Below are 24,003 nucleotides of genomic sequence, written 5' to 3' on the forward strand. Positions count from 1 at the left end.
CTGGGGCTCTTTAAACAGCAGCACTTCGGCTCCGCTGCACTTCGGTCCCATCTGCGGCGCTGCCCATCCACATGCAGGTGATCTTCCTTCTTTTTATTGTAGGCTGCTTTTTATCCTGAACTTCTTTGCCTGTGAAATTGTGCAAGTCATTTATAAAATGTATTAGCTGCATTTGAGCACTTAATGATGTGAGCACCTCAATCATACAACCTTAAAATCGGATTCAAACAAGCAATTAAGGCAAACAACAATGTATTTAAATTTAATCTCCCACAATCTCCCACAAATGACATATAAAGGTGGTTGCTTCCTCCTTTCGCTGTTCCAGACTGCTGCTTATGGGTAATTCTGACAATTCTTCATGTTAATATTGAAATGTTCAAATCCAGGTAATTCATCCCGCTGTGATTCATTGTGATCCAGCCTGACCTCGCGCACGGCTTCCTGGAACGTCCTTCAGTACCCGTTCAAACCAGAGCATGTATGAAATAATGATGATCCAAGCTTGATTTAAACTATTTCCAGTGATGGAGAATTCACCGCAGCCCTCGGTTAAGTTGTTCTAACAGTTAATTGCTCTCTCTGGTGGGGAAGAATTGCCTTCTTTCCAGTCTGAACCTGCTCGGCTGCAGCTCCCGGGCTGCAGATCGTATTAATTTTTGTTTGTTAGACAGAAAATCCTTCCTAGCAAATCTCTGTGGGTGTTTACGGACCGATGGAGTCACCCTTTGCAGTCCTTCAGACTGCACACAAAGCCCCAACCTCCCCCTGTAGGTCCCGGTGTCCGCTGTGCTCAATACTGTGCCCTCAGCTCTCTGCCAGCCCTGTGCTGAAGGTTGGCAGAGCCTTGGCCAGCTCTGCTCGCTGAGCCGTGCAGGAAGAAGGACCTCCAGCTCAGAGCAGAGCACAGTGAGCCGCACTGGTGGGGCAGGTGGGGTGGGATCGGATCCCCGATGCGCTGCAGTGCATCACTCCCAGCCTGGGTTTATTTTTAATACCCGCTGTTTGGGGCTGATGGCTGCCAGCAGCTGACTGCAGGGCTCGAGCCGGGCAGCCGCGTAGTTTCCCCAGCAGCTCCCGGTGCCCTGGGGCACTCAGCCCCATCCCATGGCTCTGCACGGCCGAGCATCGCGCCAGCATTGGGTCGTTGGTGTGCAGCGATGCTGGAGTGAAGCCACAGTGGGGTCAGGGCTGCTGCACCTCGCTCAGCTCATTCCCTCCCTTCCTGAAGATGGAGAGTGCTGCGTTCAGACACAGACAGCAGAGCAGCAGCACAGAGAGGTTCCTCCCGGCCCGACAAAGGGCTGTGCTGGCGCTGGAGGGGCCCTTCTGCAGCACTGAACCATTTTTCTCATTCTTTAAGACCTTTGGGTGCATTTTGTATACAAGTACTGCTGAGTGGGGGGCTGTGCTGGATACTGAGCTGCTTTGGCCACCAGGGTCACTCACTGTATGTTGGGCAGTGCCTGCTGGCTGTGTCCCTTTGCTGTGGCTCCGACCTCTCTGTTCCTTTCACTTCCAGACCTCTGATCTCTTCCCTGATCCGTGAGTGTGTTTTGGTCCCTGCAGGCTCCCTGCAGCTTTGGGTACACCCCCCATTTTCAGGGGGATCCTGTTCCCAGGGACGTGCTGTTATGCAGCTGCAGTGGGTTCAGCTTCCATCACCAGCAGGCACAGAGCGATCATCAGCGCCGTTCCACTGCGAGCGCTGCGTCCTTCCCCGTGTGAGCTCTGCATTGAGATGCACAGCAGCACCAGAGGTGACAGGAGAAGGGAGAGCAGAGCCAGGCTGACCCGAGCAGGAGACTGAAGGCAATTACTGTGAAGCCAGTGGTGATTTTCCCAATTCAGCTTCAAGGCAAAAGAATTCTTTTGCTTCCCAGTGCCATTCCTTTGAGCCATCAGCCGCTTCCTTCCCTCCGTACCTCACACCACCCCATTTCTTTGGCTTTATTCCTCTTTTCCCTGCTTCCCCTTCATCGCCTTGGGCAGAAGGAGTCCATAGGACTGAATTTGCGGGGAGGCAAGGAGGGGGAAATGGGAGCAGCCACCAAAAATAGATGCGCCAATCCCTCCATGCCCCCCATATCACCGCAGCCAGTGGGGCTCCAGTGGGGCCGTAAACATGTTGTGGTTGCTAGGTCAGTAAGGGCTGTTATTTTGGGATCCCGTGTGCTCCATTGCTTCCCAACAGCACGACTGCTGCCACGCATCTGGCTTCTAAATGCGCCCCGTGCACAGCTTTAAAAAGGGATTCTTCCCAAGGTCGTGGGGTGGGTCCTTCTATGGGGGGTTTGGGGCCGTTCCTCCCTGCCCCCTCCCCTGTGTGCACTGCAGGGCAGCGGGCGGCTGCTGCCTCCTCCGGCGCGGGGCTGTGCCTGCACTGAGTCTCCCATTGAACTCATTAAGCAAAATGAGGTGCTGTGTGCTGCTAATTGTTGTTAAAATCTCCTAGTGCCGTTTATTGTGCAGAGATGAAAGTCAGCCTCAGCACAGCCCTGTGCTCGCTGTTAGCCGGCGCGCTGCCGGTGAAGTTGGAAGGTATGGCTGAGTCTGTATAACGATACGGCTCTGACTCATTAACACGGGGTAATTAAAGCATCCAGAGCCATGGTCTGTAAGGGGGAGGGCAGCAGGTGGTGCTGGGCTGGGGGGGGTCCTATCAGCACTGCCAGCACCTCTCACCATGCCCGGGGTGGGCAGCAGAGCGCTGTGAAAGGCACCGCTGGCTGCTCTGCTGCCCTCCCAGAGAGCTTTGGGTGCTCCAGACCTGACAAAGCGTCACAACGGGGGAACATCCTTACGAGCAGAGATGTCTGGTCTGCTCCCATGGCCGGGCAGATGGAGGGCCCATCACACCGAGTGGTTCTGCACAGAGCAGGGCTTCTCCTGCCCGCACACCCCGCACCATTTCCCTCCTCGGAAGCGACACAAATCACTGCCGTGTCCTCATTCAGCACTGCAGTTATCCAGGCCATTTCCTCAAACAATCGTTTGCTTTTTAAACCCGCCCTTAATTTAACAATTTATTCCCCTTAAGCCCACAGCACTGAGGTGATGCTCGTGCGGTGTCCGAGAAACGCAAAGCCCAGAACTTTCACGAGGCCAGACAATGATTTTTCTTCTTTGTGGTTTATTGTATCCTCTTATCTTGTCATATAATAGAAATAATGTTTATGGCATTGAGGCCTCAGCATCACTTGGCATTTAACCAACCTCAAAAGCAGTTTATTGCTTTGTATACTCTGCCACCGTGACCATTATCCCTTAAATCTCTATTGCTCTGTAATATACGAGGCAACAAACGGCTTCGGCGATTGGTTCAGGGTGGGACCGAAGCTAAGGTGTGTTTTGTGGCTTGTATAATCCAAACGAATATGGATTATTCCTTTCATACAAGGCAGAAAGGGGAAGAAATGGGCAGCTTCTCCCTCCGAGGAGCATCCCAGTGACGAGCACTCCTTGCTGAGGTTCTCACTTTGACGTGGCCTGGGACGTGCCTGGTGCTGGGGCAGCTCGGGCGCTGCTGTGGGTTGTTCTGGGCTGTGATTCACGCTGATATTTCTTTGTCCCGGTGTCAGGCAGGGAGCAGCACAAGGACTGAGCCCGGTCTGTGTTCCTGCAGAGGCAGAACGCCCTCGGTGGAGGCAGGTTGGATTCAGAGTGATGGAGTGCGGCAGGGAGGGAGGGAGAGCAGCGCCTGCGCCCGTCTGCTTTACAGCTGAGTGTTTTCCACTTTAATTCTTGGTGCTGATTTAACGGCCCTGCTGGGGTCTGCCTCCCAAGGCTCCGTTCCTGGCGCTGCTGAAGGGCGGCGCAGGAAATTCAGAGGGCTGAAATCAAATCCTGGAGCTACGTCAGCCCCATTGGTGACCTGCTGTGAGAGCAGGCAGAATTTAAATGGCTGTTAAGCAGAGTTATGGCACCCTGTCCTCCTGTAGGAATTGTTTCTGTCCCGGCATTGGGGCTGAGCGGGGCTCAGCTGGGGCACAGGCTGGCTTTCCTAGAGAGCTCCTGGCAGCCATGGGTTTAATGAGGCTGGAACTGATAGGTCTTTGGAAACCTGAGCTCATTAAGCAGGAGAGCAGCTGATAGCGTTGGTCACCAATGGGCCGGTGGGGATGGACGGCCGTGGGGTGGCACAGACACGGTGCCATGGGGCACCAGGGGGCCCACATGGATCCCATGGATCCCATCCGTCCATGAGCCCTTTCAAACAGCCCTGCCTGTCCCTGAGGGCCACGTCTGCGTATGGCCAAACGTCAAAGTGGGAAATGGTGGATGGGAGCAGCGGAGCGGAGACGGTGCCCTTCCCTGAGCTTTCCCATATGCGTGGGCACAGACACCCCTGTGCTGCACGTAGCATGCAGAGCCACGGCTGTGCTGCAGCCCTTCTGCACCCGCGTGGTCCGCAGAGCCGGGCCATAAAGCGCAGCTTTGCTTCGCCCTGTTTTAAATGGAAGGAAAACGGCTGCGGCTCCGCCACTGCTCAGCCCACATCTGCAGCCCTTTATCTGCAGCTGCCAACGGCCGGGCTGAAATTCTGCAGAGAAACATCTCGCCTTCGAGGCCTTCCATCACCTCCCAGGAATGCAGGTTCGCGGAGTTAATTATTTATTTCCAATTACGGCCCTTAACAGCTGCGGTGCCTGCACGAATGGCACAGGCTGCGCACTGACAGCGTGGAAGGAGGGCTCCGAGGGCAGCTCTGGGGTTGTTAGCACCAAAAAAGTGCATTCATCTGAGCTGCAACTCGCGTGTGCTGTCAGCAGAGCGGGATGGTCCCCCCCACCTCCCACGAAGGTGTTTTTGGAGGTGGGGAGAGGAGAGCTAATTTTGAATAGTAATCAGCTGGAGAAGGCATCTGAAACCAGTAAACGTTTATTTTTTACACTCCTATAACTTAAAAACGGCCAAACCAATTTAAACCAAATTGGATAATAAAAAATATTGCTCCTAGGCTGAGCCCCTCTATGCCAAGTTCCAGCCTAGAATGAATTTTTATGGCCAAATTATAAACCCCCTAGAAATGAAGGTTTAAAATGGAAATGTTGACAGACCTTTAACTACAAAAGCACTATAACAGAACTCCTTTTTTTATAAAATGGCTGTTTTAAAATATAATTAAGACTTAAATATTATTTAATAGCAGCATTTCCTGTAAGTTAAAGCCTTTATCATTCCTATGGCTGGGATTCATTGCCAGCTCCAAGAGGGCCATTTCTGCTTTGCATTGGAAGCACGTGTGCGCACTGAAGCGGTGCAGACACTTGTCTGTCAGATGGAAATGGCTCTGGACAGCTTTCCAGACCCCTCTCTGCTAAATAAGAGCCCGGATGCCGCAGCACTACTGGAGCTGTGCACAAATCCCACAGCAAACTCATGGCAGCCTGTGCCAAAGGGCCGACGTGTGCTCGCCTGAAACGCCGGTGCAGGAGAACGTGTTTGCATTCCCTCTGGCTGGTGGGGTATTAATGAGGAGCTGTGCCTCTCTGGCTGATGAGGTATTAACGAGGAGCTCTGCTGTCCTCAGCCCGTGCCCGGAGCAGCCATCTGCAGCCATCTGCACTGCAGTGCAGCGGGGAGGGCCGTCCCTTGGGTTTGTGCTGCTCTGCTGCAGAGCTCCCTGCAGCCCTGCACTGCTCTGTGTGCTGCAGGGCGGCTGCTGCACTGCACCCAGCACAGGGATTGCTTTCCATCCCTGCCCCCTTGGGGTAATTCCTCTATTTATTTCGTTGCTGCCCCCCCCCCCCCCCCAGCCCCTTTGCTGTGGCTTTATAAATAACCCCTCAGTGGCTGCTGCAGTACTGCAGTGCAGGAGCTGTTGCAACACCCGCTTCCCCTCATGGCACAGTGCTTTGACAGCGGGACGAGCAGTGGAGGGGTGACAGCACAGCGACCTCTGCCTCCTGCTGCTGCCTTTCTCTGCGTCCTTCTCCCTGGGTTAAGCCAGCTGCCTTCCTCACCCTCCTCATCGGGACGGGCTGTTCTCCACCTGCAGCCAGGAGGGTCGGGGCAGCTCTTCCTGCTGGGCAGGGATGCTGTGGGCTGGGTGCTGCTTCCCAGGGCTGCTGGTGCCCACGAGCTGTTCTGTGCTGTTTTTCTGTACCGCAGTGCACGGTGTGGGCACGGCCGGGAGGTCTCTGGGAGCTGCTGGCTCCGCTCCATGCGGCTCTGCAGCGAATTTCACTAAAGAGCTCTCAGATCCAATTCAGTGTATATTTGGGGGGAGGAGGCTGTGAATTGCTTTACGTGTCCGTAGTGGAGATAAGTGACTTCAACTCGCATTGACTCTTTTCTAGCTCCAATTTTCTCAGCAACAGCAGCTGGGCCGCCTGGCTGCTCGCTGCGGAGCTGCACCGAGGTTTGGCAGCAGCCCTCACATTTCTTAGAGTTATCTGCTCTGCTGAGCGCCCGTTCCAAGCAGCGCCGCGTTAGGATTTCCACCCCATTGGCTGCAGCAGCAATTAGCAGGAAGAAATAACACCTCTGGATTTGCAGCAGTAGCGGCGTGGCTTCCCCCTCTGTGTCTGATGCTGTGCTGAGGCTGAGAGCAACGCCCCCAGGTATGCAGCAGCTGCCATCGCTGGGTGCAGGTTTTGCAGAGGGTGCACTTACATTTTGGTGCTGCAGAAGGGGCACAAAGAGCTCCCAGCCCTTCCAAGAGGGGCCCTCCTGCAGCACGGCCGTCTCTGCAGTTCCTCCAGCGCTGCCAGCTTTCTAACAAATCACGTCTCTGTTTTTTTCCCTGGGCCGTATCCTCGCTGTTTGTTCCCACATTCTGAGGCAGTTTCCACTTTCCAAAGAGGGGGGGACAGGGAGGGAGGGTTTCTCCTTTCTTGGGAACATGATCAGGGCTGCGGAACTACCCACAAAGGAGCATGGCCGGGCACTGGCAGGGAGTGCTTTCTTCTCCTTTTGATTTAAGGGGTTCCACAACCGCAGAGTGTCTGCTCTGAACAAAGTAATCTCAGCCTGGTCCTTACCTAGAGCTGTTGCTCTATATCACAGATGCAAGCTGCGTGTGCTGCCAGCACGAGGCCATAAATCGAGCTGGGCTCTTTTATTAACTCAAAATTAGATGGATCTAAAAACTTGCTTGTGGTCTGCAGCTTAACAGGAGCACGGAGCTGCCCAGGGCTGCTCCTGCAGCAATGCACACTGCAGTGCTCCGTGCTGACTGTGCTCCTGCAGCAGTGCACACTGCAGTGCTCCTGTGGCGGGCACAAATACTTTGCTATTTTAAAAGCAGTCTTTTGCTGACCGGGCTGTTTGCTTTGGGGGTTTTGTTGTTGTTGCTCTGAGGTTCCCATCTCACCCCTCTGCTGATCTCTGCACATTCTGTGTTTTATGGCAGGAGCAGATCTCTCATTCTGCAGCACGGGTGCAGCATGCAGCTGTAACAAAGCCCTCTCCTCCATGCCTGCATGGAGTCATTTAATTCCCAGACATGTGTGAGCGTGCAGGATTTGCTGTACAGTCTGGGACAAAAATCATCCGGGGGGGCTCAGCCTTCACCTCCCACCTCCTTCCCCAGCCCCATGGATCTGCAGGAGAGAGGAATGGGCAGTAGGAGACCAAGCAGAGATCAGACCCCTCCCAGAGGCTGAACCCCCCTCGTGTTCCGGGACCCCCCCCCCCCCCCCCTCCGGTGCTGTGGGGTGGGGGTCGCTCCGCCCCTCTGCGGCAGCGCAGTGGTGGTGGGCACAGTGTGAATGGGGACAGTGCGTCCTTCTGCAGAGAGCCCACAGCCCTGCATGGGGGAAAAACCCCATTTACGAGCACAGGTTCTTCTTGCTGGGGGGGGGGGGGGGGGGGGGGGAAATAGAATACCTTTCTGCAGTGATATCTGGGGTTTTTATTCTGTGTTTTTTTCCCTATAGCTGTGAGGCTGTGAGCAGAGCTTTGCATAGAAGGCTTCTCTAAACTTGAAGCTGTAGGGTTTATTTTTTTGGCCATCCCTTCTCCCCCCAGTGTGGCTGCTGCTTTGCATGAGGAGCTCGGGGATGCAGCTCCTCCTTAAGGCACAGAACCCCACACTGGTGTGCCCATTCCCGGCAATACCACATACCTGTTGAGCAATACATATGTTCATTTCCAGGGGGTTGAGGTGGAGGAGATGCGGTGTTTGCAGGGGCTGCAGCCACACAAAGGGCCACGCAGCCGTGGGCAGAAGGGAGAGGTGCAGTGCAGTTCCTTCCAGGGGCACACAGAAGGGTCCCTTCGTTGTGCACAATGTGGGCAATGGGGGAGTGCTTTGGGAGCGTCACCCCGCTGCTGTGCGGGGGGATTCGGGCTGAATCGGGGGGGATTTGGGCTAATGGGCAGTAAGAATGGGAAAGGCAGAGGTGTGTGTGTTTGGGGGGGGTGCTTTGTGACATCTCCCCCCCCCCCCATGCTGGTGTGAGTGGGGGGTGTTAATTAACGAACACTGCTTAACGATGCGCCGAGAAACTGCACCGCCACATCGCCGGCATCGCAGCAGCTGTTCTGCTCAAATCATTTGATTTGATTTGATTTGATACGGCGGATTAAAACAATAAAAACATTAAAAGTCCTTAAAATTCCCCCCGGAGAGAAAACATGCAGACGGGGGGGGGGGGAGCTGTGTGTGTGCAGAGGGTGGGAGAGCCGTAAATCCATCGGGCGGCGGCTCCGCTAAATGGCACCATTACACGAAATGAGGTTCTGCGGAGCAGCCTTGTGAGTGGATCTGAGCTGGGAGGGACCCTGGAGGGACCACAGAGCCACCACAGCACCCTCCCTGTGCTCCATGCCCTCCGGCTTTCCTTGCACCGAAGGAGCCGCTCCGCTTTGTCCTTACGGAGCAGTGCGGGCGCACAGCGATGCTCAGCGCTCATCGTTAGGCAGCCCTGCAGATGGTGAATGGGGCAGTGAAGGGCGTTGGGGTGCGCTGCAGCTGGGATGGCTTTTGGAGGGGCTTTGCTCTGCTCCCCAAAGCTGTGAGATGCGCTCAGCATTGGGTTCCATGGTGTCCGCCTGCAGTAGGGCAGCGTGCTGTTCATTGCCAAGGGCTCATTAATACAGCCCGTGTCCCTCTGGGCGTGCACTGCAGCGGCCTCTGTGGTCCTCCACCACTTCTCCCCTCCTTGTTCCCCCGCCATCATCCTCAGCTTTCAGCCAAACTCCGCCTGGTTTCTGCCCAGCCTGCCAAACTGCCATTGCTTTGATGCCGTGGTGCACAGCTCTGTCGTGGTGAGCTCCAAGGACCACCTCCGCCCCCCCAGGGACCATCTCCTCCCTTCGAGGACCATCCCCTCCAAGCCCAGGAGCACTGCATCCCAAGAGAAAGGAAGGCAGGCCAGAGTGCCAGGAGGCCTTCTGAGGGCCCTACTGAGGCACGTGGAAAGTAAAGAGGAGGGGATTGGTGGAAACCAGCAGCACCAGGGGCAAGCTGTGCCTGAGAACTTGTGGCCTTTTGCTGTGCCTTGCAACCCAAACCGTTCTGTGATTCCAACCCAAACCGTTCCGTGATTCCAACCCGGTGCGGTGCAGGTGAGATGTGGGGGAAGAGCCCTCGCAGCGGGCGGCAGTGATGGCACAGGATCCCACTTTTCTCCTTCAGTGCCACACAGCTGCCCAGGCAGCTCAGCCCTGGAGCTCCCCTCTGTAGGACAGGGCAGGATTTCAGCTCCCCTCTATAGGGCAGGGGAGGAATACAGCTCCTTGCTATAGGGCAGGAAGGAATTGCACACCTCGCTATAGGGAGGGCGGGGCTGAGTACAGCTCCCCGCTGTAGGGCAGACGGGAATTGAGCTCGCCGCTGTAGGGCAGGCAGGACTTCAGCTCCCTGCCCTCCCTTTGCTCTCAGCCCTTGCAGCACGAGGTGCTGTGCTCGCACGGAACCGCAGCTCGCGCTGCTGGGCGCACAGCCGCGCTCTCCTTTGTTCGCACGTTTCCTGCGGCGCCGCTCCGTGCACGCGCCCGGCCCCGGCTGCTCTCCCCGTGCTGAAGCGGCGCTGCCTTTGCCCGCTTTATTTGCTGCCTGGTGGGTTGGGGGAGGATTGATGGCTCTCCCAAGGTCACAGCGGAGCGCTGCGGTGCTGCTGGGAGTCGAGCCGGGGCCGTACGGATGATTCACGTCCACGCCGGAGCCATCCGGGGCTTCCCATGGGGCAGCCACGCATCCGTGGGCTCCGCCGCTCCGCCCCTCCGCTCACCTCCGTTAATTACCGCTGCGCCTCTCAAGTTACGTGGCAGCGGTAATTAATACCGGGGCTCTGATAACCTTGGCTCGTCGGGAAGGAGGCGGGCAGCGCTCCGCCGTGTGGAAGTCGGCGCTCATTGCAGCCTGGGAGGCGGCGGGGGGGGGCGCGGATGGCGGAGTGGGGGACGTTCCAACCCAAATGTGGGGGGTGGGGTTGGGGTTGGGGTTTGGGCTGCTCTCCTCCTGCGCAGCGCCTCGGCCGTCCGCTCTGCCTTCGTTCCCGTGGGCTGCTGTTGCAAAGCAGGGGAACGTCCCTTCCTTTCTGTTTGCCCGGTGAAGTGTGGGTGCCCCATCCCTGGGGGTGCTCAGGGCCACGGATGGGGCCCTGGAGGTCTGATGGGGGTGGGAGCAGCCCAGGGCAAAGGGTGGGGCTGGGGGGGGGCTTTGGGGCCCTTCCAACCCAACCATCTCATGGTGGTCCTTTGACCTTTAAGAACCCTTCCAACCCAACCACCCTATGGTTCTGTGACCTTTCAGGACCCTTCCAACCCAACCATCCCACGGTTCTACGATCCTTAAGGACCCTCCCAGCTCAGGCCATACAACCATTCCATGCTTCCTGGTCCTTCAGCACACCCTGCAGGAAGCCCTGTTGGCCGTGGATGGGTTTGGTGGTGCTCTGGCGGTGCCCACAGCAGTTCAGTCCCGTTGGGATATCAGCCCAGCAGGCAGATCCACTCCTCCCCCCGGGGCTGCACTGCTGCAGAACTTCAGCTTTCTGCGAGCGGAGGATGAAAGCAATTAAAAACCATGGAATGATAATGAAAAGTTGAGGGCTGTTTCTGAAGTTCTCCCCTCTGTCCTTGGCCGAACGCTTCCCTCCTCGCTGTGCTGTTGGACAGATGGCTGCTGCTCCCTCCCCCCCCCCCCCAACACCTGCATTCAGCGCAGGGGATGCTATGAGAAGCCCTCTGGGACGAGCAGAGCTATAGAAATGTAAATGAAATTATTTACCTGCTCCCAGCTAAATGCTCTGCCCTTCTGACCAAGGAGGAACGGGGTCGGAAGGGATGGGATGGGGTGGGGTGGGATGGGGTGGACTGGGATGGGGTGGACTGGGCTGGGCAGGGCTGGGCTGGGCTGGGCTGGGCTCCAGGAGCTCTGTGACGTTTTGTTTCAGCTGCAGCACAGTGCTGGAGCAAACCTGGAGGTGTTCCCATTGCCCTGTGAGTGTGTGGGTGCTCCCTGTCCCTGTGTGGGCGCAGCACTGGGCAGCAATGGGCAACGCAGCAATGGGAGACAATGGGCAACTCAAGTGTGACAGTTGGCAAGAGTGGGCAAAAATGGGCAGCGTTGGGCAGTGTAACAACGGGCAACGTTGCAGTGGGCCACAGTGGTCAACTTAAGTGTGACAGTGGGCAACAAAATGGGCAGTGTCACTGTAACAGTGGGCAGCCAAAGGGCCTCTGATGGGCAGCAGTGCAACGCAGCGCCCACCTCCAGGCTCCCGGGGTTCCCACCCTCATAGCAAAGGGCAGGGGGGGTATCTGAGCACTGCTGGGGGAGGGGCGATGCAGCCCCCAACCACCACTGCTGGCACTGAGCTCCGGTTCCTCCCTGAGCCCTTTTTGCTCAGCTGCAGTGCTGTTACCGTTCTCCTTTGTCTCCTGTGTTGTCCGTATCACATTGGGTCAGAGTGCCCTTCTGCCTTCCCCTTTAACAGCAGCTTTGTTAATTGAGCCCTGCCATGAGTGTGGGGCAGCAGGTTCAGCCCCTCTCCCCCCCCCCCCCCCCCCAGCTCTGCTAAGGCTGCACCAGGGCTTGTGCTTTCCTGGAGGTGAAGTCTCCCTGCTGCAGGGAGCTCTGTGCCATTGCAGTCTCATCTGCATTGAAGCTGAATTCTGGCTCAGTGCTCAGCCAGCGCTCTGTGTGCTCTGAATGCCCTTATCGAGGTTAAAACCCATCGAGCTCAGCGCAGTGGGCTCTGCACCGTGCAGGGGGTGCACCTGGGACTGCACCCAGCACTGCACCCTGCTCAGCACCCCGCGGTGGGTGCAGGCAGCATTGCACCCAGCGTTGCTCTGCGGTGTACCCAGCATTGCACCCAGCACCCAGCATTGCTCTGTGTTGCACCCAGCATTGCACCCAGCATTGCTCTGTGTTGCACCCAGCACTGCACCCAGCACTGGGGGGAGGGGGGGGTGGAATTCCTTATGCTCCCACCCCAAATCCTTCAGCCCCTCCAAAACAGCGGCTGCAACCACGGCAGCGCTTCGACTGCTGGTGGAGGAGGTTGGATATGAAAGGCAGCGCTGCGGCCGTAACTCATCCCAGTTTTTTATCCCTCCTCCCCCCCCCACCCCCCCCCGGCGCTGCTCTCAGTGTAACACGACGTGATTTACGGCCAAAGTGCCGGACTCCGTCTCGGGGTTTTTTTGCTGCATGGGGTTGGGGGGGGATGGTGGGCGCCGAGCGCTGCCAGGGCACCCCAGCAGAAAACCAGCTGCAGAATGGGGGATTGTCTGCCTTTCTGGTCTCAATATTTGGAGATGCTGTGTGGGTCCATGCCCCCCCCCCCCTCCCCCCACATCCCCTCTGCAGAGGGTTTATGTGCTGCAGATTTCAGTTTCCCTTTGGAAAAATGGGGTAAAAAGTGCAGCGCGGGGCTGTGCTGTGTGGTCCTTTGTTTGGTTGTGTTGTGCTGCAGGTGGGAACGAATGGGGAGAGGGGAATGGGGAACAGTGGGGAATGGGGAACCGTGGGGAATGATGGGGAAAAGGGAGAATAGTGGGGAATAATGGGGAATAGTGGGGAATAATGGGGGCTGGGGAGTAATGGGAATAGGGGCGAATAACGGGAGTGGGGATGGGGAATCACAGGGAACAGGAAATGGGAATGAGAAATAATGGGGAATTGGGCGTGGGAGATAATGGCACAACGAGAATAGCCCCGTGCCATGCTGACCCCCATCCCCGTGGCTGCGATGCGCCCGCCCTGCAGCCGCGCTTTGTTGCAGCCCATGAGGAGCAGCGCTCCGCTCCGTCCTCCTCTGCAGGAGGGTTTGCTTTAACCCTGTCCTTCCCTCTGCCCTTTCTCCCTTTGTCTGTGTTAGGCAGCGTCCTGTCCCCGTTGCGGAGCTCCGTGGGGTGGCCATGAGCCCCCCCCCCTCAGCCCCACAGAAATCCCTTTGTTTTTTCCCCCACTGTTCTGCCTCTGGTGGATGTCGGACCGGCTGCAAATTGCACAACACAGAGAGCCTCATCCGCCCCATCCCAGAGAGCCGAGCAGCCCCTAATGATGGCCTCTAATTAGGGCCAGCATCAACCTGCACGTTGCCCCGAGCGCAGCAGTGTGAGCTGCTGGCATTTCCTATCTCAGCTGCGACCTTCAGAAATGGGTTCTGGGCCATCCCTGTGCCCCATTCACTGCACACAGAGCTGTTTTCCATCTGAGCAGTGTGCAAACACCGCACTGCACCCCATTCTCAGCCACGACCGCATTACAGCTGCTGTCCCTCAACCCCAACCTCATCCCAACCCCAACACCATCCCCAACCACAACCCCATTCCGTGTCCAACCCCATCCCTTCCCATCCCCATCCCAGTTCTATCCCCAACCACAACCCCATTCCATGTCCAACCCCATCCCAACCCCCATCCCATCCCCATCCCAACCCCATCCCAACCCCCGTCCCATCCCAACCCCAATCCCATCCCATTCCCATCCCAACCCCCATCCCATCCCCATCCCCACTCCCATAAAACACAGCCCGCATTTATTCACCCTTTTCTCAACCGTTTCGTTTCAGAGGTTTACAAACGAGGACCACCTGGCTGTTCATAAACACAAACATGAGATGACATTGAAATTCGGCCCCGCGCGCACCGACTCGGTCATCATCGCAGGTAGCGCTCAGCCCCGCGCCGCGTTAATGCCCACGGCTGCAAGATTAATGCTGGGGAGCAGATGCAGCGAGCCACGTCTCTGCCTCCCATAAAAAGCCCTGTGATCTGCATTTAATCAGGAGGAGAGCAGAGCTGGAGGCTGCTGACTTTCTGCTCGTTTTTTTTTTTTTTTTCCCTTTCCTTTACGGCGCTGTTGGGTTTTGTGGGGGGTTTTTTGTGGGTTCAAATCCTTCCTGCAGCCCTTGGGAAGGACACGCTTTCCTCACATCCATCCGCAGCCCCACTTTGGGGCTGGCAGGGAAATGGCAGTTTGGATTGCTGCAAGACTTTGAGTCAGGGTCTGGATCGGGGTTAGGGTGTAGGTATAAGGTGTGTAGGGTTGGGTTGGGGTTGGGGTTGGGGTTGGCAGCTGTGGGTGAGATCCTAAGAGAGCTGAGGGTGGACCCCAAAGGACACAGAATGGGGAGAATTTGTTCCATGTGGGATCAGCCTCGTGGGAACCCGTGGGGAAGGCATTGGGGTGGGGGCTGCAGGCAGCCTCAGTTTGCTGAAGGTCGGTTTTCCCTCAGTGAGCCCTTTGCTAAATAGGCTACAGAGGGGGGGTTGGATTTTCCTCAGTGAGCCCCCATCCGTGTTGGCTGGGAGGGGATGGGAGCACGGATGGAGCAGTCCTATTCACAGACCTTCACCTCTGCAGCTCCCAGAGGTGCATGCACCCGTGGGTGAGATGTCAGCACAAAACACTTCAGGCACTGCTTTGTCCCAGGGTTTCCTTCCTCCCTCCCTCGTTAGCTTTGTGCTAACAAGCTGCAGGATTCAGCCACACCAAAGCACTGCAGTGAGGATGAGGAGGGTGGTAAGGAACAGAGCTCTCCCCGTGCAGGGACTGATTGAAATGGGAATTGGGCACTTCTGGGTGGTGGTGTGGACGGCAGTTCCTGGAGGTGGGGATGGGGGAGGTGGGGTGGAAGCAGCCCTGGTGCTTTGTGGCATCAGGAGAGCGATGCTGAGAGGAGAATGGTCCAAACAGAGCCCTGAGAGTGCTGCAGAAGCGGCATCCAATGGAGAGCTGCAGCCAGAGGAGGTCGTGGGCTTAATGGGGAGAGGTGTGGGCGAGCAAATGGTGCTTAATGAACTAACCTTAATGGGGCGGGGGGGGTTGAAATATACCCCGGCTCAAAGGGAGCGTCCCAAGGACCCCCTTTGTGCTGGAGAGTGCAGGAGGGTCCCATGCAGGTGAATTGCTGCTGGTGGGTCGCTCCTCCTGCTCTGATCCCTCTGTGCTTTTGGGGTCTGCTCCTTTCGGAGGCACCAACCCCACTCCTCCCCTCCAGTGTTGGCCCTGAGGACAGGCAGAGCCCCGGGCTGGGAGGGACAGGGCAGGAAAACATCAGGTTTTGTGCCGAGGGGGGGGTGCAGGAGGGGTCCGGAGGGTACGGTGTGAATTGCTGTCGTTGTGACCCCCCCAGATCAGACCCCGACGCCGACTCGGTTCCTGAAGAACTGCGAGGAGGTGGGGCTGTTCAACGAGCTGGCGAGCTCCTTCGAGCACGAGTTCAAGAAAGCCGCCGAGGATGAGGAGAAAAAGGCAAGAGGAGAAGGGCAGCGCTGGGAGCCCGGGATGGGGGCTGTGCCGAAGGGCGCACACGGGACGTCCTGCTGTGTGCATGGAGGGGTTTTCCTGTGGGGTGACTCCGGCTGGCAGTTGGGTGATGGGAGCCCCACTTAGAGCGGGTTGGAAGGGTTTGTTGTCCCCTTGTTGCAAAGGACAGAGAAGCCGTACCCAAAGTGCTGTGCAGATCGGGGTGGAAAGGACCAACTCTGGGGGCTCCGGGATCTGAGCCATATCCTTTCTGAACCAGTTTGGGTGTCGGACCCCCACTGATGTGCCCCAAAGGCCCCAAGTCCAGGGGGCAGCGCAGGGCTCACCCGGCGCCATCCACATGCAGTGCGTGGCACTGTGAGGGGCTGCGTGCAGGAGGGGCTGCGCTAACAAAGAGCTCCCTCGGCTGCCAGCCGCATCGATCCGGGCTGCCCCCACCGCCCCGGGGCTGAAGGACAGCGGGATCTCATCAGCCGGCGGCTCGTTAAGGACGGTTCCCCCCCCTTCCCTTCTCGAGGACCGGAGGAGCGCAGCTGCGTGCGGGGCTCTTAGGCTGCCACGTGCATTTACGGGTTGATGGATGGACGTCCGTCCGCCCGCAGCCAGCGGCGCTGCTCGGAAATAAAGCGCGGCAGCAGAGCGGCGTAAATCTTCCCCGGGCTGGGGACGGAGGAAGGAGCGCTGCAGAGCGCCTCGCTCTGCTCCTGGCAGCTCCCATCCATCTCCCGCTCGGCGCTGCGGGGCCATGCGGGCCGTTCTCCCCTCTCCACCTTTTGTTCTGCGCGGCGCAGGGTGGAGCTGCGCCCCATTTGTGGTCTGGGGTCCGCGTGGCTGAGCCGCCCGCAGTCTCGCCGCTCCCTTTACAGGGAGACCACCCAGCCCCTCTGCTCTGCAGCCTCCGGCTCTCACACGTCTGCCTTTCAAGTCCTGTTTTTCACTGCAGGCAAAATATTTCCGCCAGCAGTCGGGAGAGCGCGGCGGCTCCGAGCCCAGGGGGTGGTTTGGGCGGAGGGGACCCATTAAGCCTCCCCTAAAAGCTCTGCACGCACCGCAGCCCCCCGGCTCTGTGTGCCCCCCCGGAGCTGCTGCTGCATCGCTGTGATGCTCCGAGCGGCGGCCGCTGCTGCCGGGTTTTGTCCTCTGGTTCCGAGGGTGGTCCGACAGCGGCGCCTTAATTAAAGCCATGGGAGCAGCGGGAGCTTCCCTGGAGGCACCTTAAGTGGTTCGACATTTCCCTGCATGTTAATCCCTTCTCCTTTGTGCTTCCCATCTCTGCTGAGCAGGGCAGGTACGTGGCCACGAGCTGCGGCGTAAATCAGCGCCAGAGCAGCCCCAGAGGCACAGATTTACCTTTTTGCCTCAATTTTCCCTCCCCGGAGAGGACCTCAGATGCAGCAGAGGAGGAGGTGTGGGTTAGGGGCTGGGCTGGGATGCAGAGCAGGGATGGGGGTGGCGAGCAGCTCTGCGTTAGGGGCATTTCTGCCCCAGTGCAATGCTCGGTGCAGGGACATCTCCATCCAAATCCACCCCGCAGCCCCGTCCCTCTCCATCCCTCCCAGCCCCACAGAAGCAGCCGCTCGCTCGTGTCCCCCCACATTGTCACCCTCTTCCCATCCCCACCAGCTCCCCAATGGGCTGAATGGGGGCACGTGGCACTGCAGGAGCCCGGCCCGGCGGCGCGTTGCCATCTGCGGGCATCCGGTCGGGTTTCATTTTAATGGGCAGCCCGTGGATGTGCAATAACTTGCATGGCTCTTTGTTTGCTTTCGGTAATCGGGCAGTAAAAGAATTCAGGCTGATTTATACAGCGCTTTGCAGCCCTTCCTGCAGGTGAAGGTGCCCTCTGTGGCTCGGGGCTTTGTTACCTGCTCTCCTCCGCAGAGCCCCGTTCTGAACAGAGGGATGCAGAGGAGCAGATCTGTGCTCTCAGCACGCCGTGCCGTCGGGGCTCTGTGCGCACGGGGACGGCTCTCAGCCTCGGGCTCCCAGCTGCTGCTTCAGGACCAATAAATAACAGTAATTTGGCAGCTCAGAGCCGCAGCTCTTCCTTTGGGAACCAGCGGCCGTTTGGCAGGCAATGTGAGCTCATTGTCCCCTCAATCCCTCGCTGGTTTTCCCGCAGAGCACCGCAGCCCTGGACATGTCGCTGCCCTCCACCCCAGACATCAAGATAAAGGAGGAGGAGCCGGTGGAGGTGGACTCGTCCCCCCCAGACAGCCCTGCCTCCAACCCACGGTCACCGCAGACCAAGGAGAAGGTATGTCCAGCACGGAGCCTTGGGGGGCTGCGCAGAGCAGAGCGCAGCAGAGCACAGCAGAGCTTTCCCCCCCCCCCCCATTGGGTACTGCTGGGGCTCATCTTGTTTGTGAAAGAGAGAGAAACGCTTCTTCCCTCCCCACCACTCTTCCAACACACTTAAACCTCCACGTGGAGGTGAAGAGAACCTTCCTGCCTATCCCAGGAATGGGGATGAAGTGCAGCAGTGCAGCTTCGCCCCCAGGGTGGGCTGCCGGGGGTCAGAGCAGGAGAGGAGCTGCGAGGATCATAGAGCCATGGGATGGTTGGGTTGGGAAGGCTCTTACAGGCTGCAGCTAATAACCTGAACAGTAACCTCGTGTCTCCTTTCATCTGTTGACCACCTCTAGGAGATCACCCCCAAGCCCGTGATCATTTCCACACCAACACCAACCATCGTGCGCCCCGGATCGCTGCCCCTGCACCTGGGCTACGACCCCCTGCACCCCACGCTGCCTTCCCCAACCTCCGTCATCACCCAGGCCCCGCCGTCCAACAGGCAGCTCGGGTGAGTGCGTGGCAGGGAGTCCTCACCACGAGGTTTCCCTCCTGTTGTGCTTCCTGAGCAGTAATTGGGAACCCAGAGAAGCTCCTGGATTGGCAGAAGATCCGAGCTGCTGCCATTACTGCTGCGGCTGCTTGGGCTTAAGGGCCTCATTGCAGCACTGTCTGCAAAAGCAGAATGGGGTGGAAGTGCAAGAGGCAGGAACTAATTGTAGTGCAATGAAACGAGGCGGATCTCACTGCAGGGAGAAATGAATCCCCAAACACAATCACAGAAGCTTCGACCAGGAGGTGCTCCGGGCCCCCACAGCTCTGCATGCTCTGTGGGGCTCTCCCAGCACTTCCCAGTCTGCTCTGAACTGGGGAGCCCAGCACTGGGCCCAGTGCTTGGCATGGGGACTCCCCAGCACAGAGCAGAGTGGGGAGCACCTCCCTGCCCTGCTGGCCATGCTCTGTGCAGTGACCCCAGGGCCATTGGGTCAGCCATTGGTCAACCATGACACCATTGGTGTTCTTAGCCACCAGGGCACACTTTTGGCTCACGGTCACCCTTGTTGCCACAGGGACCCTCAGGTCCTTTTCTGCAGAGCTCATTTCCATGAGCACAGCCCTGATGTTCTGTTGGTGACTGGGGACTCCCAGGCTGCCTTTGCAGCCTGGTGCAGAGCTGAGAGCTCAGCGAAGCCATCCGTAGGAAGCTGTCTGTGTCTTTAATGGCTCTGGGATTTTCTCAGACAGCCGCTGCCTTTGCAGCACAACCTCTTCTCCAGCCCTCTGCCCTCCAGCACAGTCAGCATCTGCCTCAGGAGCCGTTTGTTTTGGCACAGCAATCGACTGCTCCTTTTTGCCCCTTGATCCACGTGGGCAGCATCAGCGCGGTGCTCACTGCTGGCTGCAGCCCTCGGGAGATGCCTGTGTCCTGCCTGCGTCCCACCCTTATTCTGCCTGCATTCTGCCTGTAACCCAGGCTGTTTGGCACAGAGCAATCTGGACTTCAATGGGGTTTTGTGTCCTCTGCAGCTCTCGGGGACGGATCCCTCCCAGAGCTCCGTGGGGGGGGGGGGGGGTGGGGTTGGCTGCAGCCATAGTGGGGCCGCAGCGGCCGCGGGGGGGTTGTCAGCGTGACAGAGATGGAGGGGAGGGCTGTGACCTCCCCACAGCTCGCCTTGTTAGCCTGGGATTTTCAAAGCAGCCTGGAGGATTTGGGATGCCCAATAGAAATGAATGAGAGCCGAGCGTTGGCGTTCCCAGGGCAGCCTTAAAAATTCCAGCCTGAGTTATGGGCACGCAGAGCCCCCCGCTCTGACCCCACTCCCCCCACCCCGCCGTCGCTCCATGCCGGCTCCATGCATCCCCCATCCCCTGCGCTGCTCTGGGCTGGGCTGGAGGAGGGAGCAGCGTTTTTCCTCCGCTCCCCGCAGCTCTGCCGCCCTCCCGGCTGCTCTCCACGCCGTTCTGCTCCCGGCTGCACCGAGCAGGAGGAGCTCCAGGGTCGTTTTCCTTCCTGTCCCCATCGGTTGCTCCATTTGCCCCCCCCTTTCCCTGTGCAGGACGGGCACCGCCTGAGCGCAGCGCTCTGAAATGGAGGCAGGGCTGTGTGTGCCCGCGGGGCCGAGCGATCGGCAATGGAAAAAGTCCGTGTTTGTTTTCAGTGGTAGCAATGGGGCTCCGGCCCCAACGCCTCCTCCCCCGCCTTGCACACCCCCCCAGTTCACAGCGTGCCCTTCGGAAAGGGGACGGCCCGCAGTTCGTTTGTGCAGCCGGGACGACGTCGGCCCCAAATAACCCCCGAGCCCTGGGGCTGTCTTTGCAGGTCGCCCACGGGTTCCCTTCCGCTCGTCGTGCAGCTGCCAAACGGGCAGACCATGCCTGTCCTGCCCGGCCCCCCCATGCAGATGCCGTCTGTGATATCGGTAAGGGAAGCGCAGCACGGCTCTGCCAGGCGGGAGGGGGGGGGGGAAGGGATGGCTCTTCCATTCTGCAAAAGTTAAAACTTAACCCCCCCCCCGCGTGAGAAAAGGCGTGAGTAGGAGGGGAGGGGAGGGTGGGCTGGGGGGGGGGCGGGGGCAGCTCTGGCAGGGCGGTAATAACGCGGTAATAACGCGGCGGTCGCAGCAGAGGGCGGCCGGTGTGGGGGAAAAGCGAAGCCGTGCGGCCGGGCGGCTCACAGCGCGGATCGGGGCTGGGAGCTGCAGGAGCGCCGCTTACCGCCCCGTTCTGCGCTCGGAGCCATCCGAGCTTGCAGGGAACGCGTTGCGCTGTGCGGGCAGCAAAGCGCCCCCGGCCTCACCGGAGCGCCGTGCAAATAAATGTTCTCCTCCCGCGCGGGGCTTTTTGCACGCAGGGAATTGCCCGTGGGGCAGAGCTCAGGAGCAGCTCCGAGCCCCCCCGAGAGCCTCAGCGCCCCCCCCCCTCCATCCCTCAGGCACGGATCCTGCTGTGCGTTTGGCTTCGGAGCGAATCACAGCCAAATCTGCCCCGGGTTGCGGGCAGGTCGGTGTCAGACAGGCACAGCTGCAGGCTGCAGATCTGCACCGCGCTGCCGGCTGAGGGCACGGCCTGCGGCTGAGTGCTCTGCAACAGCGGACCTGAGCGGCGTGCAAACGCAAGTGCAGGTTCTGTTGTCCCTCTGGCGAGGGCAGAGCTGCCCTTGGCTCAGCAGGACAAGACGCTTCCACGCGGCCCCGGCGCTGCTCAGCCGTGCGGCGCTGCCGAGAATCGGAGCGCTCCGTTCCCGCCCGGGATGGGGAGAGGAGGGGGGGAACTGCGGGGCTGCCGCGGCCGGGCAATCCTTCACCAGCAGCCGTGGCCACCGAAGGGGCGGCTGAGCCCCGGGCTGACAGCGGCGCTGATGGATGGCGGCAGTTAAAGGCCGGGATGTGTCGGGGCTGATGAATGCGCTCGGTCGGGGAATTATCGCGGCGCGCGTTGGCACCGCGGCTCTTAACGCTGCGTCGGTTCCTCCCCGTCAGCTGGCCCGGCCCGTCTCCATCGTGCCCAACATTCCCGGCATCCCCGGGCCGCCCAGCAGCAGCAGCGGCTCCGTTTCCCCTCCGGGTCTCCCCGTGCACTCGGAAGCCAAAATGGTGAGTGTGGCACCACATCCTTTGCGCCCGCTGCGCTCCGCCCGCGCTGCCCCCTCCGCAGAGGCTTTTTTTTCCCCGTGACTTCTGCAAAGAGCTGCTCCGAAATCAGAGCCCCGTCCCGGGCTGGGATCGGCTGTCGGGATCGGCTGTCGGTGTGGCTGCGGCTCTGCCCGGCAGGGGGGGCGCTCAGCGCTGCTGGGACGGAGCTCAGCGTTGCACGGCGCTTTGCGCAGAGCTGCGGCTCGCGGTTCCAAGGTGACAGATGGGCTGGAGGTGGGCTTGGGGAAGGCAGAGCCAAGAGCAGAGATGCCGTGCTGCAATGCGAGGAGCTGGGCCATGGGTTCTGTGGAAAACAACACCTCCGTTTTAGAACAAAGGGCGGCGAAACCCCGTTGTTTTTTGGTCAGAACGGGGGGTTACGGATCTGCCCCCTGCCCTGTTCCACACTGCCACTGCTCCCATCCCGCCCTGCCGGGTGTCTGTAGGGCTCACAGGCAGAGCTGCACTCGGGGTGAGGTATCCCAGAATGCTCAAGGAATGAAGGGAGCCATCCTGCCCTGCTGCCCAGAGCAGGAGATGGCTCTCCACCATCCTTTTCCCAGCCCCGTGTGGCCCCGCTAGGCTGTGGGTCAGTTTGGGGGTGCGGGCAGCTGTCTGAGCTGGAAGCTGCTGCCTGGTGGGGGTGGTGGCTTTGGATGGGCTGCTGTCACCCCTCGGTCACCTGGCTCCATGGGGGGGAAGGGGCTGCACGAAGCCTCAGCAGAGCGGGGAAGGGCTGACCGATGTCCTTTGTTCTCCTGTGGCAGAGGCTGAAGGCCAGCTTGACGGCGTCTTCCTCGCTGAACGGCAGCAGCCTGGTGGTGGGCTCAGCCAGCACGATGGTGACCGCGCGCCCGGAGCAGAGCCAGATCCTCGTCCAGCACCCCGACGCTCCATCGCCAGCTCAGCCTCAGGTCTGCTGCTGCCAGCCCCGTGCTGGGGGTCACTGTGCCTCAGGGAGAGGGGAGCAAACCTCGCAGCCTCCTGGTTTGCTACATGGGTGAACAACTTTGTTTTTCCAGCACCGCTTCAGCACTGACGCTCTCAGACCAGGCAGAAAACTCCACCAAGGCGTTGATCTGCTTGACGGGGGCTGGAGCTCCGAAAGGATATTTTGCTCCCTTCTCCCCGCTCAATTACGAGGGTTAAACGCTCCCCTCTCAGGCAATCAGCCCCGGCAGCTCCTGCCAGCTCACCAAATGCCAGCCCTCCATCAGCGCCGCCACCTGCTCTGTCAGCTTTAATATCCATCTGCTGCCTGACAGCCCAGCAGCCGCAGAGCCCACCGGGTTGGGACCCCGCGCCCTCCCCACCATTTCCTTTGTTCTGGAATGAGGCTGGGATGCGGAGCTACAGAATCCTCCCTCCCCGTTGCCTCCAGGGCTGTGTCTGGCTGAAGGCATTTGGAGAAAATGGAAAGCAAATTAATCTCGAAAGCAAATTGCCCACTCAGAAACCAGTTTGTTTGTGCTCTGCCTGTGGTTATGGAACCCAACTGGAGACGGCGCGTGGTTTCCATCCCCAAAGCAGATCCCTCTTCCCTCCTGCCCCGAGACCCCACACCTCCTCTGCCAGACCTGGTGGGAAGTGCTTGCTCCAGGCTCCGTTAGCTGCGTGCTCCCTTTCAGCATCTCTTCCCCATCTCCAGGTTTCCCCTGCCCAACCCACCCCCAGCACCGGCGGCCGGCGGAGGCGGACGGTGGATGAGGACCCCGATGAGCGCCGGCAGCGGTTCCTGGAGCGGAACAGAGCTGCTGCCTCACGCTGCCGGCAGAAACGCAAGCTGTGGGTGTCCTCCTTGGAGAAGAAAGCCGAGGAGCTCACAACGCAGAACATCCAGCTGAGCGTGAGTATGTAACCATTACGGCTGAGCTCAGCCCGGCCGCTCTGGGACGGTCACTGCGAGGGAGCGCCATCCCCGGGCTGCAGGGAAAACGCCTTTGGGTGCTGCCCTCCGGAGTGAGCTCCGCACACATCAGTGCGGGTCGGGGGCTGAGCTGCTGGAAGGGAGCTCTGTGGAGAAGGACCTGGGGGTCCCAGTGGACCACGAGCCAGCAGTGCGCCCTGGTGGCCAGGAAGGCCAATGATTGACCAGTGGTTGACCGCAAGCCAACAGTGTGCCCTCGTGGCCAAGAAGGCCAGTGGTGCCCTGGTTGGCCAATGGTTGACCAACGGTTGGCCAACAGCGGAGCGGTGATGGACCGTGAGCCAGCAGTGTGCCCTGGTGGCCAGGAGGGCTGATGGTTCCCTGGGGGGAGCTGCACAGAGCACCTCCTGGTGGGGACGGGCTGAAAGCGGCTGTATTTATGGGATGGAAGTCTCCCCTCCGTAGGTGAGAGCTCTCTGCTGGCGCAGGGTCAGCACAGCAGCCCCGGTTCCCTTCGTGGGGCAGAGGGCTGAGCA

The 24,003-nt window shown here is 59.2% G+C and overlaps 1 protein-coding gene and 1 non-coding gene across 10 annotated transcripts in view; both read left to right on the forward strand.

The window, feature by feature from the left end:
* The window catches only part of ATF7 (activating transcription factor 7), a 46,526-nt gene that overhangs the window by 18,200 nt on the left and 4,323 nt on the right, over window positions 1-24,003 (forward strand). For 6 of the 9 annotated variants that reach the window (XM_046904991.1, XM_025145448.3, XM_046904990.1 and 3 more), the window contains 8 exons: window positions 13,977-14,073; window positions 15,543-15,661; window positions 17,799-17,933; window positions 18,322-18,479; window positions 20,289-20,388; window positions 21,448-21,561; window positions 22,368-22,514; window positions 23,249-23,446. In XM_046904991.1, the coding sequence (XP_046760947.1) occupies window positions 13,977-14,073; window positions 15,543-15,661; window positions 17,799-17,933; window positions 18,322-18,479; window positions 20,289-20,388; window positions 21,448-21,561; window positions 22,368-22,514; window positions 23,249-23,446 (1,068 nt within the window). Of the gene's footprint in view, window positions 1-389; window positions 482-5,865; window positions 6,567-13,976; window positions 14,074-15,542; window positions 15,662-17,798; window positions 17,934-18,321; window positions 18,480-20,288; window positions 20,389-21,447; window positions 21,562-22,367; window positions 22,515-23,248; window positions 23,447-24,003 lie in introns of those variants that run through there. The other 3 variants (XM_046904995.1, XM_046904994.1, XM_025145449.3) reach the window with 2 other exon arrangements.
* Window positions 20,642-20,703, forward strand: MIR7477 (microRNA 7477). Its single transcript, NR_105644.1, has one exon. It is a non-coding gene; the product is annotated as a microRNA 7477 (primary transcript).

This window comes from Gallus gallus, chromosome 34 (assembly GCF_016699485.2).
Source record: "Gallus gallus isolate bGalGal1 chromosome 34, bGalGal1.mat.broiler.GRCg7b, whole genome shotgun sequence".
NCBI lineage: Eukaryota > Metazoa > Chordata > Aves > Galliformes > Phasianidae > Gallus > Gallus gallus.